The sequence below is a fragment of the Myodes glareolus genome, chromosome 24, assembly GCF_982192425.1.
Source record: "Myodes glareolus chromosome 24, mMyoGla1.1, whole genome shotgun sequence".
Classification (NCBI taxonomy): Eukaryota; Metazoa; Chordata; class Mammalia; order Rodentia; family Cricetidae; genus Myodes; species Myodes glareolus.
Window position 1 is genome coordinate 12,513,112 of NC_142049.1, and position 15,686 is coordinate 12,528,797.

At 39.3% G+C, this 15,686-nt stretch overlaps 1 protein-coding gene across 5 annotated transcripts in view; it reads left to right on the forward strand.

The window, feature by feature from the left end:
* Positions 1-15,686, forward strand: part of Zfand6 (zinc finger AN1-type containing 6) — a 59,445-nt gene that overhangs the window by 37,166 nt on the left and 6,593 nt on the right. For 3 of the 5 annotated variants that reach the window (XM_087901585.1, XM_048435246.3, XM_048435245.3), the window contains exons 2-5: positions 10,938-11,108; positions 11,464-11,572; positions 12,699-12,799; positions 15,599-15,643. In XM_087901585.1, the coding sequence (XP_087757711.1) occupies positions 10,955-11,108; positions 11,464-11,572; positions 12,699-12,799; positions 15,599-15,643 (409 nt within the window). In that variant the 5' untranslated portion in view covers positions 10,938-10,954. Of the gene's footprint in view, positions 1-3,505; positions 3,661-10,937; positions 11,109-11,463; positions 11,573-12,698; positions 12,800-15,598; positions 15,644-15,686 lie in introns of all 5 variants that reach the window. The other 2 variants (XM_048435243.3, XM_087901586.1) reach the window with 2 other exon arrangements.

Consider the following 15,686-nt stretch of genomic DNA (forward strand, 5'->3'; position numbering starts at 1 on the left):
AAAAGCCATGCATGTTGTTATTTACTTGCTTGTTTTGTGGTGCTAGGGACCAGATCCAGAACCTGTGCGTGTCAGCAAGAGCTCTACCACTCTTCTCAGCCACTGTGATCTTCTTTTTGGTCTTGCTTCTGTGAAGTTAAAATGAATATATTTCTAAATTTAGGAATCACGACAAACTCTCTGATCTCTTAATTCAGTGCTGTTTTTCAACTTTCTAGTCCTGAGACTCTCTAATACAGTTCTTCACGTTGTAGTGACTGCCAGCCATAAAATTGCCTGTTGCTATTCCATAACCATAATTTTGCTGCTGTCATGAATTGTAATGTAAATATCTGATGTGTGATCCCTGTGGGGGTTCACAGCCCATAGAACTATTCTAGCTCTTGAATCTTCCTGCTCTTCTACAGTGTTCCTTGAGTTTTTAGAGGCTGGAACGTTTTGTAGGTGTACCTACTGGGACTTCACAATTCTGCATTTCGATTGGTTATGGTTTTCTGTATTGGGTTCTATCAGAGCAACATGCCCAAACAGCTAGCCTTCTCTCTAGCCACTACAAGATCGACTTTTAAGAAGAGATAAGACCTTTCCAGGGTTCCCGGATATAGTGAAGTTGGAAGAGTGATTGCCCAGTATGCATGAAGCCCAGGGTTCCATCTCCAGCAACAGTTTTGGAGTAGTAGCACATGCCTGCAATCCTAGCACTTTGGAGGCGGATGGTAGCAAGATTAAATGTGTAGCTAAATAGCTGCATAGGCCTGCCTGGGCTAGGAGAGCCTTAAGAAAATAAAATGAAGAGTGTTTTAAAGAGAGCTGTTTTTTCATGTTCAGGGTTAGGGATAAAATGTTTACTCAGTCCTGACACAGTCCAGTGCTACTGCTAAGGTGTCAGCTGTTTCACCCTCTCTTCTGCTGCTGGCACAGATGCCACACAGAAAAGACACGCTCTTTGTTTTATTGTTTGAGACAAGGCAGCCTGTATGTGCTGGAACTTGCTGTCTGACCTTACCTCAGCCTTCCCAGTACTGTTAAACTGTCTGTGTGCTACACTTGGTATTTTTTTTTTTGAAATGGGGTTTTCTCTGTATTATGTAGGCTGACTGTGAATTTAAGTGGAAGTGATCCTTTTGCTCCAGCTTTTCAGTACCTAGAAGTACAGGTACATGACACTACATAGGGCTATAAATTGTTATTATCATGAAAGCAGTTTTGATCTCCTAAATTCAGAAAAGGTCTCACGGAGTCCAGGTCGGCTTTGCATGCTTGGTTTACAGGGTAGACTGTAGCCAGTAGTGGCCAGAATGGTTAGGTTGAATCCTAAAGTATCTGCATCTATAATAAAGTCATTGTACAAAATTCTAAGAGGTTTAGAAAAAGATGTACTGAACCGAAGAATTTAAGCAAGCCAGTCATTTACAAAGGCTGTAAACTAAGTTGGCTGTGAGAAATGAAGGAGATGAAGATGTGGAGGAAAGAGATAAAGCCACTCCTTGCTCTGGGAAGTGGTAGTTGGATGGCTTGAAAACTTTAAGGTCAAAGAGGAGGAAATGAGAGGGCTTATAGGTATGGATCTTGTGTATTGCAGATCATATTTTATATTTGGGGTTTGTGTATGTGTGTGTGTGTGTGTGTGTGTTGTTTTGAAAAGCGTAAGAAAGTCTAAATGAGGCAGCCACTGGAGAGCTCAGAGTGGATTTCTGAGGGGGTATTGAGTGATTTTATGTATGTAAGTATTAACCTATTTTTGAAGAAAAGTAGTAGAGTCAGTATCAGTTTTGAGAGCATGTTAGCTGGAGGTCTCAACTGCTCACGACATAGGCCTGTCTTGATGGTGTGGCAGCCAGCTTCCTCAAAGTGACAAGCATATGGGCAGGCTGATAATGCCTTGCAGCAAGGAATGAATGGTCTTTTCCAGTAGTGACTTTGAGGTAATTAAGTATGACTAAAGCATGAATTTCAGTCCTGCCTTATTTTACATTTTAAAAGTTGAGCCCATATAAATCACCAGTGAAAGATAAAATAACAAAATCTAGAAGAAAAGTATGGAGTATCTTCATGATCTTGGAATAGACAATAGCTTATTAAATAGCACCTAACTATATGAGGGCATTGTTAACTTAACATCACTGTGATGAGATACCTGACAGGAAGAAGTTTCAGGAAGAATAATCTGTTTTTGCTCACAGTTTCAGATAACTCAGTCCATCATGGTAGGGAAGTCCATGTTATTAAAGAGGGTGTTAAAGGCCCCTTGTTTCATGACAAACCAGGAAGCAAAGAGTGCAAGCCCAGGATGAGGGACTTTGTATCACCTTCAAAGGCTTGTCCCCAGAAATCTGTTCCTCAGGCCCAATTTCTAAAGGTTCCACAACATCCCAAAGCACACATTCAAAGCATCAGCTTGTAGAATTAAACTGCATTAAAAATGAAAAAGACAGGGCACATAGTAGGCAAAATTAGTGTGGGGGGGGATCATCCAACAGAAAAGATAGTGAAGACAGAGGATGCCTAGCAGCCAGTCAGCATGCAGATGCCCTCTGCAGTGTTAGTGCCAGTGATGGTGAAGCAGTAAGGCATGGGGGCACAAAGACATTTAAATAGAAGGGAAGTAGTAAAAAGCAGAGAAAAATCATTCTCTTGATTTTAGAGTCCAGAAATCAGAATGAAAGTGCTGCTGAACATCTCAAGAGCTTGCTGTGTCTCTCTCTTTTAAGGCTTACCTGGTTAAACAAGGATGAGATGGCCTCAGATTCTTACTCTATTTGGGAAATAGGGCTTCAGAGGTTAGGGTATGGGTATCTTTGGAGCCATCATTTAGCCCAGTGTAGGGAGAATCAAGAAATAGCCTGAGACTTATGCTGCTAGGAACATGTAAGCATTTGTATTTGCTTTGGGAAACTGGTGGTTTCTGCTGAAGTTGAATACCCACATACCATGATCCAACTTTTCTACTCTTAGGTATGTACTAAGCCAGAGTATGGATGCATGTTAACCAAAAGTTACATAATATTCCCAACAACTGTATTTGTAGAAGTCATAAATGAGAAAATTCCAAAACCCCCATCAACATGAGATAATCATATATGCCATGAAGCTTACTATATGGGGATGAGATTAAACAGTTACATAAAGAGCATAGCTGAGTCCCACAATGTTAGATGTTATTAATTTCTTTACAAAAGTTTAAGTGATACTACTGAGTATATAGTACTCAGACATGAACACACGTACACTAACCACTTGCACCTTGCCCCATTTGTTGAGCTTGAACTTGCAGAGGGCGTGTGTCCCTGTCTAGCTTAGTTACAGACCTTTTTGATGAGATTTATTGTTCAGGCCTGTGGAAATTTCCAATCGCAGTAGCTATGCAAGTGGGGTTTATAATATTATATATTTTATGTTGATGTGGTTAGCGTGTAGGAATGATGTGATATATGTTTTCTAGGAAAATAATTTTAGAGATTTTACCCATATGTTAGGAAGACTCAATGACCCTTTTGTCTTTCAGTGCAAGCAACAGCAGGAAAGAAAACTCGACAGATAGGGATCTGGGGACTGCTATGCAGAGAGTTATCAAGCCTACAAGTACAGTAGGAACTTTAACCTAAGTCCCTGTTCTTTCATCAGAGTGAGCAGCTATCTTCCCAAGAGTTTTCTGTCAAGGTGTGTTTTCTATTTGCTTTGTGACCTTCCTATTTATCTCTGGATACAAACTCACCCCCCCAAACTGTGTGTGTGTGTGTGTGTGTGTGTGTGTGTGTGTGTGTGTGTGTGATCTTCACTCACATGGAATTAATGATCCTGATGTTCGGGCTGGAGAGATGGCTCAGTGGTTAAGAGCACTGAGTGCTCTTCCAGAGGTTGTGAGTTCAATTCCCAGCAACCACATGGTGGCTCACAACCATCTGTAATGAGATCTGGCGCCCTCTCTTCTAGCGTGTGGGCATACATGGAGGTAGAATGTCCCATACACAATAAACAAACAAACAAATAATAAACTCTTAAAAAATATGTCCTGATGTTCAGAACTCTGAGAATTTACTTTGTTTCAGGCCATTATCTTTGGTTCGTATATTAAAAATTATAGTAGGGGGTACCTTGATTCTTTTGCTGTCTTCTGAGATTCCATTTTTTTCTATACATTAATAGAGAACTAGACATGTCTGGATGGTAAGCTTTCTCATGACTAATGAAAGGCAACTGGGCAGTCCCAGGACTCAGGAGGCAGAAGGAAATAATCTCTCTGAACTTGAGGCCAGCCTTGTCTATATAGTGAGTTCCAGGGCAGCCAGAGCTACAAAGTAAGACTCTCGTTTAAAAAAAAAAAATCGGAAAAAGAAGGACATTAGGAGTTTGTACTATGGCAATGATTCACAGTTTAATTGCTTGCTACATTATGTGTTTGCACACTTATGTGCTCAACTTCTTTGGAAATTACTAGTAAAGGTCCTAAACTCTGGTCATGGCTGGTGAGATGACTCAGTGGTTCCTAAACCTCGGATTTGGTTCCTAGCACCCATAGTCATCTGTAATCCCAGTTCCAGGGGATCCAATGCCATATTTTGGCCTTTGCAAGCCCTGGCATACATGTAGTACACGTACATATATTTAGGCAAACGTGTGGGTGTGGGGGTGTGGGTGTGTATTTTTTACTACTGCTAGGAGATGAAGGGCCCAAAGAGTATATATATATATATATAGCCTCTGAGAAGTTGACCATGCTTTTGTGAATGGCCACACATCCAAGAATATTGGCCAGCACAGATTGGCCTTGATAGGGTTGAGGGAGTGACACAAAATTGAGTGGGGTGGACTTCAGAAGAGTTGGGGGGGAAGGGTGAACATGATCAAAACAATCAGTACAAAATTCTCAAGGAACTAATAAAAACTATATTTTAAATCTGAAAAATAACAAGAAGACTGATGGACTAAGTGGGCAGTCACAGAAGCCATCAGAGTTCAGGCCTGCCTAGCTGAGCTTCAATGTTGAGAACATGAGCTCACTTTGTATGAGGTCTTCCTGTTTTTCTTGGAAGTCTGAAATGTCTATGTAACATTCACCAAGTTTTGAAGACTAAACAACTAGGTAATTTTAATATGTGTTTGCCAACCAAACATGGCTGAATAAGATTAAGTTGGTATTTTACAGCTCACTGAGTGACTCTGTAAACCTTCTATCTAGTTTCCTTTAGATCAAGGCAGGAAAACAATGGGGTGGGTGCATGCATCTTTTAACTGCTGTGTTCTAAATCACATTTCCATATTACTTTCAACAATAATGAGATGTGGTTAGTCAGTAAATACTATGTAGGGTTCATGTGGGCATAAAAGGGATTTGAAGACTCTTCGTATAGATGGAAAGTGAGTTATTAGATTGCCCTATGGTAAGATTGAAGCATCCTAAAGAGTGCCATATGCAGCTTTCTTTTTTTTTAATAAATAAGTATATTTATTTAGTTTATTATGTATACAATATTCTGTCTGTGTGTATGCCTGAAGGCCAGAAGAGGGCACCAGACCCCATTACAGATGGTTGTGAGCCACCATGTGGTTGCTGGGAATTGAACTCAGGACCTTTGGAAGAGCAGGCAATGCTCTTAACCACTGAGCCATCTCTCCAGCCCCATATGCAGCTTTCTGAGGAATTCAAGAAAGACTGACTTCCTGAAATAGATAGGACTGTTGGGGCATAGCAGACAGCTTCTACAGGGAAGGAGCAGCAAGAGCTCTCAGTGAGCAGTCTGCATAAATAAAGCAAGGGACTGGCAGAGTTAGAGAAGATGGAGCTTAAGCTGTGTGGTGGGCACTATGTGCATGATTTAATCTCTTGCATAGGTAATGTGTGTATTCTAGAGCATCAGCACTAGGGTAGATTACTGACTTATTCAGGCTCTTCCAAACACGAAAATGACAAAGTTGGGAACTGCATTGTTGCTGACTGACTCCAAGGCTGTTCTCAGTTGACACAGTATACTTTGTGTGGAAAGTAGGCTAGCTAGGTACATTATGTAGAACATGAATGCTTGGTTGAGTATTATTCTTCAAGGACAGTTACTATATAGTAACTCAGACTAAGTGTTCCAAGAACACTAAAGTCAGTGGACTGAAAGCAGGGTAGTAAAACAGAAAAATTAAAAATAGTGCTGCTATTGTGCCCATGAGGCACCTAAAAACATCCGCACCCTTGGTCTCCAGTGTAAAGGGAAGAGAATCACCATTCTGATGGAAAGTAAGGTAACACGAGAAATTCCCAGATGAAATCACTAGAACTGGTTGTTGAATATAAGAAATGAAATAAAGGCATGCCCTTATAATTACATCTTTGTCTTTATTCATTGCTGATTTTTGTAGGCGTTTTAATAGTAATGAATTTTCTGGCATTCTCAGATGATATAATCATGAATTTTTATACAGATAAGGACTTTGAGGGAAAATACATAAAGGAAAAAATTAATTTTTTGAGTACAGTTGTTTACAGCTAGTTAAAATTCCATATTACCTTAAGCCTGAACAATTGTGTAAATTTAAGCTAGTCTTTAAATGCAAGTAATAAAAATTCACGAATATTTCAAAATTAGATTTATTTTAGATACTACAGATTGCCATTCTTTTTTTTTAAACATAAAAACTGATCTGTCTGTTTACCAGATGTGTGACTTTGGACCAGTTACTGAGTTTTTTTTGAGTATTATTTTCTTCATTTTTAAACTGGGGGTTTCATAGCACCGCCTTGGAGAGTTGTTTAGAGGTAAATGGCGTAAGGATAAAACAATAGTAAATTCCGAATGAGTGATAGGTTGTGTTTGGCTCTGAAGAATCGCTTCGACACTTTCATGAGCTGTGTTATTACTGTGCTGTGCTAGCCGGTGCTCAAGCTTATGCCTGGCATTTTCACCTCCTGGATTTGCAGCTGTGGAGCCCCACAGTACAGCATGAAGAATCGATCTGCCCTCTTCTTTTCCCTTACCTGCTTTGCTCCCTGCTCGTTTCAGTGCTGGATTGATGCCTTGCAAGTTTACCTCCCAGAAAAAGCACAGTGTGGTGTGGGGCAGAACTGTGGTTTCCCATGCTCCTCTTGCTGTGCCATTGCCTTCAAATAAATTGTCCTCTTTTGTGACTTTTTTTTTTTTTTTGGTAATCTTGAATCTTTACAAAAGTTACCTTTTCAGTGTTTTGAAAACGAATAAATAAGACGGAAGGTTTTTGTATACCTCTGTAATACCTTGTATCTTTTGAATTCTGAAAAATTGCTGTTATGCAGGGTAGTTTGTCTTAGGAAATAGCTAGAATTAGATGGTATTGAATTTTAACGTTGGTTTTGAAGTGAAATATTGTGGTAAGAAAGCTTGATGGTCATGCTTCTGTCTGTGTCTGTTTGCCTGGGTGTTTGTAGAAATGCGTCTCTCTCTCTTTGGGGTTTTGTATTTTCAGTCACACTGAAATGCTTATCTATTGTGGGGGGATGCTCCTTTCGTTTTATCTTTTTTTTAACCTGTTGCTTAGAAGCATAGCATAGTAACTTTTTGAACCTGTTTGTTCAATTTAATGGGAAATTGCATTTGCTTCTTCGCACACATTTTTTTTTAAGTAATAAGAGACTTAATAACAAGATTCTCATAATTGGCTCAGGATTTAGCATAATACAGGGTTGTAAAGAAAATCTGGTCTCTTATAGTTGAGAAAAGAAAGTCTTAAACCTTTCTAGATGATAAAAGGTGGTGTTTTTTAATATTTCCCCAAAGTTTCTTCAGGGATGGTTGCAGCTAAGACCCTGATACCATATAAAATCTGTCTTCTGTTGGCCTGTCTTTCAGTTTGAATGGATCTTTTGTTCATGAATGGTTTTATACTGTCATACATTGGGTACTTGATTCACTGATTTACAGAGCTCTTTAAAGATTGGTTCAATATCATTTAATCATATTTTATTAATAGCACCAATAATTTTACTAAAATACTCAAAATATTAGAGATTTGTTAAGCCCTTTTCTGTCTGAACGCTTGAATGTTATCCTTGGCAGAGACTACTTTTGTTTGGTTGTTTTGGTGTAGCAGGGGCACTTATTTTATTTTTAAGAAAATGTCTGCCATATAGTCAAATCCGAATAACCAGTTCATCAGTCATTCTTTCAAATAAAATTGTTCATTAAAAGGATAATTCAGTCACTGCACAATTGAAACAGTTGCACGACCATTTTTTTCTTTTATATTTCTCCAGAATGTAGAAATGCTTCATAGGTGACCACCTCAGTTGATCACACAAAATATTAAAATGATGTGACACATGCCTGTGACCTCAGAAAACTCAATCTCAAAGAAAATAAGATATGAGTGCCTATGCAAAATTTAATAAATAAATTGCTTTTTGCTCTGGGTGTAGCGTGAAGACGTGAAGTAGCGTGTCTGCTAGTATGGTTTATTCCGCTGCCTGTTTAGATGTCTAACACACTGCTACTTTTGCACTGTTAAGGATCAGTGACAAGATGTTTGTTTTAGGGCAGATAACTTGTTAATGCTGATCTGAAGGTGTTAGATACTGACCTCCATAGGGTCTCACACACCATACTTTTAAAATTGCCAGCTTAAAATCTGGACTTGGTATAGCCGGGCTACCTGGATGAATCCCAGCTCCATTACCTAAATTAGCTTTATAATGATAAGCAGTCATCCTGATAAGAAAACTAGACAAACATGAAAAAACAGTACAGGGCTAGGGAGATGGTTCAGTGGATAAAGAGTTTGATACACAAGCCTAAGGGTCTGAGTTCAAATCCCCCACAGTCACATAAAAAGCCAAGCACTGCAGCATACTTCGGTAATTCCAGTGCTGGGAAAATGCAGACCAAAGGATCCCTGGCGCTGGCCAGACAGATGGCCTAGCTGTATTGGTGAACTCCAGGTTCAGTAAGACATATGTTTTTAAACACAAGGTAGAAAGTGACCAAGGAAGTCTCCCAGTTTTAGTTTTAACCTCTGGCCTCAGCTCACCTGCACACACACATTAACATAAACACAAAGGAAAATGCAGTAGATTAGCGTCCCTCCGGAACATCTTGCCATCAGACTTTTATGTTAACTTCTCTCCATTCTAATTGTCTTTTAGTTTGACATATGAATGGATCTACAGGAGAGAGATGACTGACGCAGTATGTGTTTCACACATACGCTCTGGCAAGGATAAGATTCCAAAAGAACTCCATGTAGTTCAGATTGGTGACTAGGGATTGTCTTGATTCAACTGTAATTACAAGTATGCATTACCACACAGAACTAGGACCTTTTTTTCTTTATTCATTTGTTTATTTTGAGACAGGGTCTCACTGTGTAACACTTGTTGGCCTAGAACTTGCCTTGTAGACCAGGCTGGACTGGATCTCATAGAAATGTGCCTGCTTCTGTCTCCAAGTGCTGGGACTAAAGGAGTACTCCACCATGCGGGCTAGGACATCACTTTTAATGATAGATACTAAGCCTGCAACTTCTTTTTATAGTCCAGATAAAGAATTCTTGGTTCTTAAATTTGGTACTTCTTCACTCTCAACAATTTACAAAATACTGAGATAGAGCAAACTCTGGTTCCTGTGAACAGTGATTGCTTTCCTTAGGTGTTTACCAAATTAAGGCACTTTCAGTGACAAAGTGTTTTCTATTTTGTGTGTCTTATTATTCTTGGTCTGTAATGCACAAGGATGTACCTGTAGTAAGGGGCTCTTTTTAATAAGCCTGTTCATAGTGTTTGCTCTGAAGGGTTTATTGTGCCACATAGCCAGGTGCTTCCTGGGAGAGGTAGCATGTGAAGTTCTTCTGTCGTTTTGGGCTGATGGTCAGCTCCATGTGGTTCCCAAACAGTTCCTGAGTCCCAGCTGCTGGAATTAATGTTTCTGTCCCATTAGATTTTAATTTCACTCTTTAAAATTGCCAATACTTTAAAAAGTAAAAAGGTTTTCCCTAATTAGGCAAGTAGTATCTTCATTTGAAAAAAAAGTCTAAAAAAAGGAACATATCAGAAAAAAATTAGCATTGCCATTCTTGCATGTTCTCTACTGTTCATTTATAATTCATAGCTGCTCCTTTAGCAGCAGTCAGCAGCAAATTGTGTATACAGTTCACTGCACATTTTCACTAGCAGCAGTCAGCGTCAAATTGTGTATACAGTTCACTGCACATTTTCACTAGCAACAGTTTTTTTCTCTGAGAAAGTCATTCATAATGTTACTGGTTCTGGAATTTTTCGTCATTAATATTTTTTGTCATTAGTACTTTATTCTAATGTTAGACATTTGAGTTGTTGTCAAGTTTATCAACATGATAGCCCGCAATGCATATCTGTGCATTCGTTGTTCTGTTTTGAATTATTCTTTAGATGTTGTTCTATAGATGACCCTTAAGGAAAAACAGTGGCTGATTCAGAGAGCAATTTAGCAGGGCTCTTGAGGTGAATTGCTAAATTGCTTTCCAAAATGATTGAATTCGTTTCTCATTTCACCAACACTGCCCAGTTCTACATATTGTCACCAGAATGAATATTACATTCAGCTGTAATTTTTAAACAGAATGAGTCACAAGTTAATGTGGACTTGGAACAAAACTTTAAATAGCTAGAAATTAAATAGTATAACTTACAGCAAAACTCAGTGATTGCTGGTTATTGTCAGAGTCCAAAATGAAGTTAATCTTTGAATGGTGCAGTCTCTTCGGAAAGAGGCCCCTTGCTCTAGGGAAGTTTTATTGTTTCTGAGCCAGCACAGACTTGCTTATATAGGGTAGCTAACGTAGGAGCTACCAAGTGTCCTTTGCTCTTTACTTTTGCTGTTTCTAGGAACAACCATAGAATACTTAGGGAAAGGGCACATATGTGGTTTTCCTTTTGTTATAAAAAGAGATTTGGATGATACAAGACTGAAATCATGTATTGAATTCTTATTCTTTGCAAATTTCAGGTGTACAACAGAAGAACATGGCTCAAGAAACTAATCATAGCCAAGCGCCTATGCTTTGCTCCACTGGCTGCGGATTTTATGGCAACCCTCGTACAAATGGCATGTGTTCAGTATGCTATAAAGAACATCTTCAAAGACAGAACAGTAGCAGTGGTAGAATAAGCCCTCCTGGTAAGTGATCCAGCTAAAGCCCAGCAGTGTTGGTGACAAGCACGTGGTATATGTGCAATACCTCCTTTCACATTCTTCATGTGTGCAGTGCTACACTCCTATCACTGATTAAAAAGAGGTGGGAATACAGGTATTGCTCAGTGGTAGAGCACAACCTTAGCATCACAAGGCCCTAAGTTTAAACACTAGTACACTCCCCTCAAATTTTCTCCCCATCAACAAATTATTACAAAGTTGTAAGTTAAAGAAGGAAAACGTGTATACTATGTTTTGTGGGCAGTTGGTCTTGCGTGTTGCTTTTGAATCAGGTCTCGGGCTGTTGGAATCACTAATGTGCAGTGTGGTTGTGTTGCAGCAGCTTCTGTCAGCAGTCTGTCTGAATCGTTACCAGTACAGTGCACAGACGGCAGTGTCCCAGACGCTCAGTCAGCACTAGAGTCTACGTCTTCATCTCTGCAACCAGGGTAAGGTTATACTGTCTGAAAGGTAACTCGAAGTGATGAAAACTAAAGAGTATTGGTCTTTTGTTCCTATTCATTTCGTTAAGGAGTACTTTAAAGCCACTGCAGGATCTATTGACCTAAAACTGTATCTGACTGCTTGCTACTCACTAGTTACAAGATGCTTTTTGCTGTTTTTATGTCAAGGGAGAGATCTTCCAAGTCTTTAATCCCCCTTTTGAGACATCTTTCTCTTTATTTTTCACACTGCATCCTGACTTGATGCTGCAATCCCTTTAGTCTAGCCCAGTGTTGGGTTAGTTCTTCACATTGCAGTCCTTGGTCTACATATATTAGTGCCTTGAATCAGAAGAACCTTGTCTCTGTTTCTTTTTGTTTTTATCATGAGGTAATATTCAGTTTCTTTATACTTTGTTTTTTGCTCTGAAGTCAGAGATAGAGGAATGCATACAGAAGTATATATTTTAGCCTCTGAACTTCCTGGTGCATGCCTATAATCTCTGGCTTAAGAAATGGAAGCAAGAGGATCAAGGCCAGGCTCAACTACACAGCCAATTTGTGGCCCTTCTAGACAAGAGAAAGAAGGGGGAGGGCCGGAAAAACTTGTTTCTATTTGCTTTCTTACAAAGCAGGCTGTTATTTTTCACTATGGTTCCTTTTTAAAAATCTAAAGTAGACACTCACCACTCTGTTTAACTCTTTTTTAGAATTTCTGAAGCAAGACTGCATCTTTCTAGTTTTCATTTAGTGCGTTCAGGTGGTACTTAGATGTATATTAAAAAATTATGCTGTTGCTTTGGTTTCCAAAGCATGAGCTTTAGACCCAAATTACCCTGTGGTTTCCAAGCCCCCGTGATTATGTTAGGTTACAAGTGTCTCTGTGCTCTATAGTAAGTGGTACTTACTATGTCCCTTCAGTTATTATGGATATTTGGGGAAGGTGACCTTTTCAAACCGAACTATTACTGGGTACAGTGAAACTCAACTGAAGGAAGCAGGAGGTTCTCTTGAGCCCATGGGCTTTAAACCATCCTGGGAAACAGAATAAGTCCATATTTCAAAATCAAAAAAGAAAAATAATTTTTAAAATTTTATGTTAAAAAAATAAAAATATCTCTTGCTTTTCTAGCCCTGTATCAAATCAGTCACTTTTATCAGAATCTGTAGCACCTTCCCAAGTGGACAGTACATCTGTGGACAAAGCAGTATCCGAGACAGAAGACCTGCAAGGTTTGCATATGTTAGAGCATATGTTTGTTGTTTATTAACACTTGAGTTCTCGGGACCAGAGGCTAGCATAGATGTGGGTATTAGAAAAGTACCTGCTTATGAGTACACGCTTTGATAGTTTTGAGAAGAATATTTCATAGTCTCAGATATTTAATTAACTAGAATGTTGGGATCCAGTTCCCACTTAAATAATGAGATCAGCATAAAGAGAAGACACAAATCTGTTTGAAAATAGAATGACCAGTAAAGTCATTACTATTATGTTCTGTTGTTTTCTCCAGTTGAGTATAAAAACCTTTGTTCTCCAAACACTGGGATTACTGGCTTGCAGGAAGCTGGCTGTCTCTGGTTTTGACTGCTTGAGCACTCCTCTCCCCATGTGACCTGCAGTGCAGCAGTCCTATCCAGCTGCTTGCAATCTTAGTGTGGCACCCCATGCCCTTTCACCCTGGCTCCATGGAATCAAGCGGCTCTATTATCCCGTCATCCAAGGGAGTGTACTGTGCTAAGATAAGTTCAGGGGTGTGTGACACCATGGCAGGGCTTAAGGAGAGAGCACACTGACCTCTGTTTGCATCCTGTATGGCACAGGCATCCTGGTGACATGACATTCGTTTGAAGTTTGTTGAATTTTATATTAAATAATATGGATAGTTATCCTTGCCCAGTCATTGCTTAAGCAGATTTCCCTATTTGCAGATTTTGCTACAGGAAGTGGATTTTGCTGTGTGACCAACATAAATATTTTAATTTACCCTCACATAACACTATAAATTCATAAAGTATAGTGTACAATATTTTTGTAAATAGAAAAGTTTAAAGAAAAGTAGGGATGTGTGGGTTATTTTAAATGCATAAAAGAAAAAATGTTACCCACTAGTTACATAAACTAAAACAGGCGCTATCAAAGCTTAGCTTTACAAGACTGACAGTGATGTGATTACCTAGGCAGGGAAGCTGAGGAAGATACTGGTTACAGAAAAGGGTTTTAAATGTTTATTTTTGTTTTTAATTGTGTGTGTGATCATGTGCATGTGAGGGCAGATGCCGGAGGCATCTGATGGAGCTGAGGTTGCAGGTACTTGTGAACTGCTCATTGTGGAACCTGGAATTGAACTTGGGTCCTCTGCAAGACCAGTATATGCTCTTAAACATTGAGCCATCTCTCTAATCTGTTACAGAAAATGTTAATGAGTGCGGAAGAAGTGATAAATTTAGAATTTGAGAGAGCTTATTTGGAAGATGTAGGTAGGTAGAAGAAAAGTGATGAGGATTGTGCCTGAAGTTTGGATGATCTGGTATAGGCGACTGAAGTGAGAGTTTGAAAGCAAAGCAGGAAGGTGAGCCAGCAGTGGAGCAGAAAACAAGGTCACCTATCTGGTTCCTGATTAGTTTCAGGCCATAGACAGCACCAAAGGGTGTTCCTGGGAGCAAATAGTTTTGAGAGGGAGGCTAGCAGAGAAGGAAGAGAACAAGGCTGCTGCTCACCCAGGAGTTAGAACAGAATACCTTTTAGATTGTTGTCTGTGTAAAGAATTCTGAAAGACTAAAGATGCAGCTGGGTGTGATGGTGTGCATGCCTTTAGTCCCAGAAGAGGCAGGCAGATTTCTGAGTTCAAGTCTGGTCTGGTCTACATGGACAACAGGACAACAGCCAGAGCTACTACATAGTAAGACCCTGTCCTGATAGAACGAACCAGAACCAACAAATAAGATTAGAGGTGCAGTAAGAATTGAACAGTTTGACAAAAGATAAAGATTATAGGTAGGTGAATTAATAGTACAATAATATTTATTGTAGGTACTTCATCCCATTTTGATATATGGAGAACATCATAGTTCCCTCTAGCCCACCTTGAGTGTATTAACTGAGAAAGTGATTGAGATGTCATATTTGGAGAGATTGTGGAATGATTTTGAAAATTAGAGTTTCTTTTTTACAAGTATGTTTCGAATGTCATTTAGGATCAGTATTAAGCTCCCTAAAGACCTAGCATTCATAACTTCAGCATACAGACTCTTTTACAAGTCAGATGTGTTTCACTTTACCTAAGTTTAGGAAGGGATTAGTTTTCAACTCCTAAAGTTTCTTTCTTTTTTTTTTTTTTAAAGATTTATTTATTTACTAAGGATACAGTAGTCAGCCTGCATACATCCCTGCAGGCCAGAAGAGGGCAGCATATTTCACTACAGATGGTTGTGAGCCACCATGTGGTTGCTGGGAATTGAACTCAGGACTTTTGGAAGTACAGCCAGTGCTCTTAACCTCTGAGCCATCTCTCCAACCCCTTTACATAGAATTTTAAAACTGGGAAGAGCCTAAATTTTATTTAATTTAAATCTACAGATAAGAAAATGAGGTCTCTTTTGAAAAGAAAATTTTCCCAGTTGGTGGTTTTAACCACCATGAGTATGTAGAGATCATTTGTTCTGTGTTAGCACTGGGGTCAGAGCAGAAGTAAGCAGAACAATTAAGTTGCTCAATTTTGATCCTTCACTGGGCTGAAACTCTGTGGTAGAGTGTTTGTCATACGTGCTTGGGCTCTGCAAATGCTGCACACTGAAAATGCCTTGTCTTGTTCTTGAGAATTGTCAAGACTCTTGAGAAGAAAATAGAGAGGGATACTGTATCCCCTACCAAGAGAAAGTGGGCATATCGATATAGTGTTTGGGGTTACCTATAATGTCATCTTAAGTTCAGTTTGATTTTTCACTGTGTTTATGAATATGCCCCAATAGGTAGTGTTTAAATCATGTTGTGTACTTACTGTTACATTTGTATTCTTTTTCTGTTTACAGGACCCAGAGCAGAGGGCCTTGTTCCTCTTGAATGTGATCCTCCATGTGGGTAGTTAAACCACCCTACCTGTCCAGTGCTTTCTGAAGT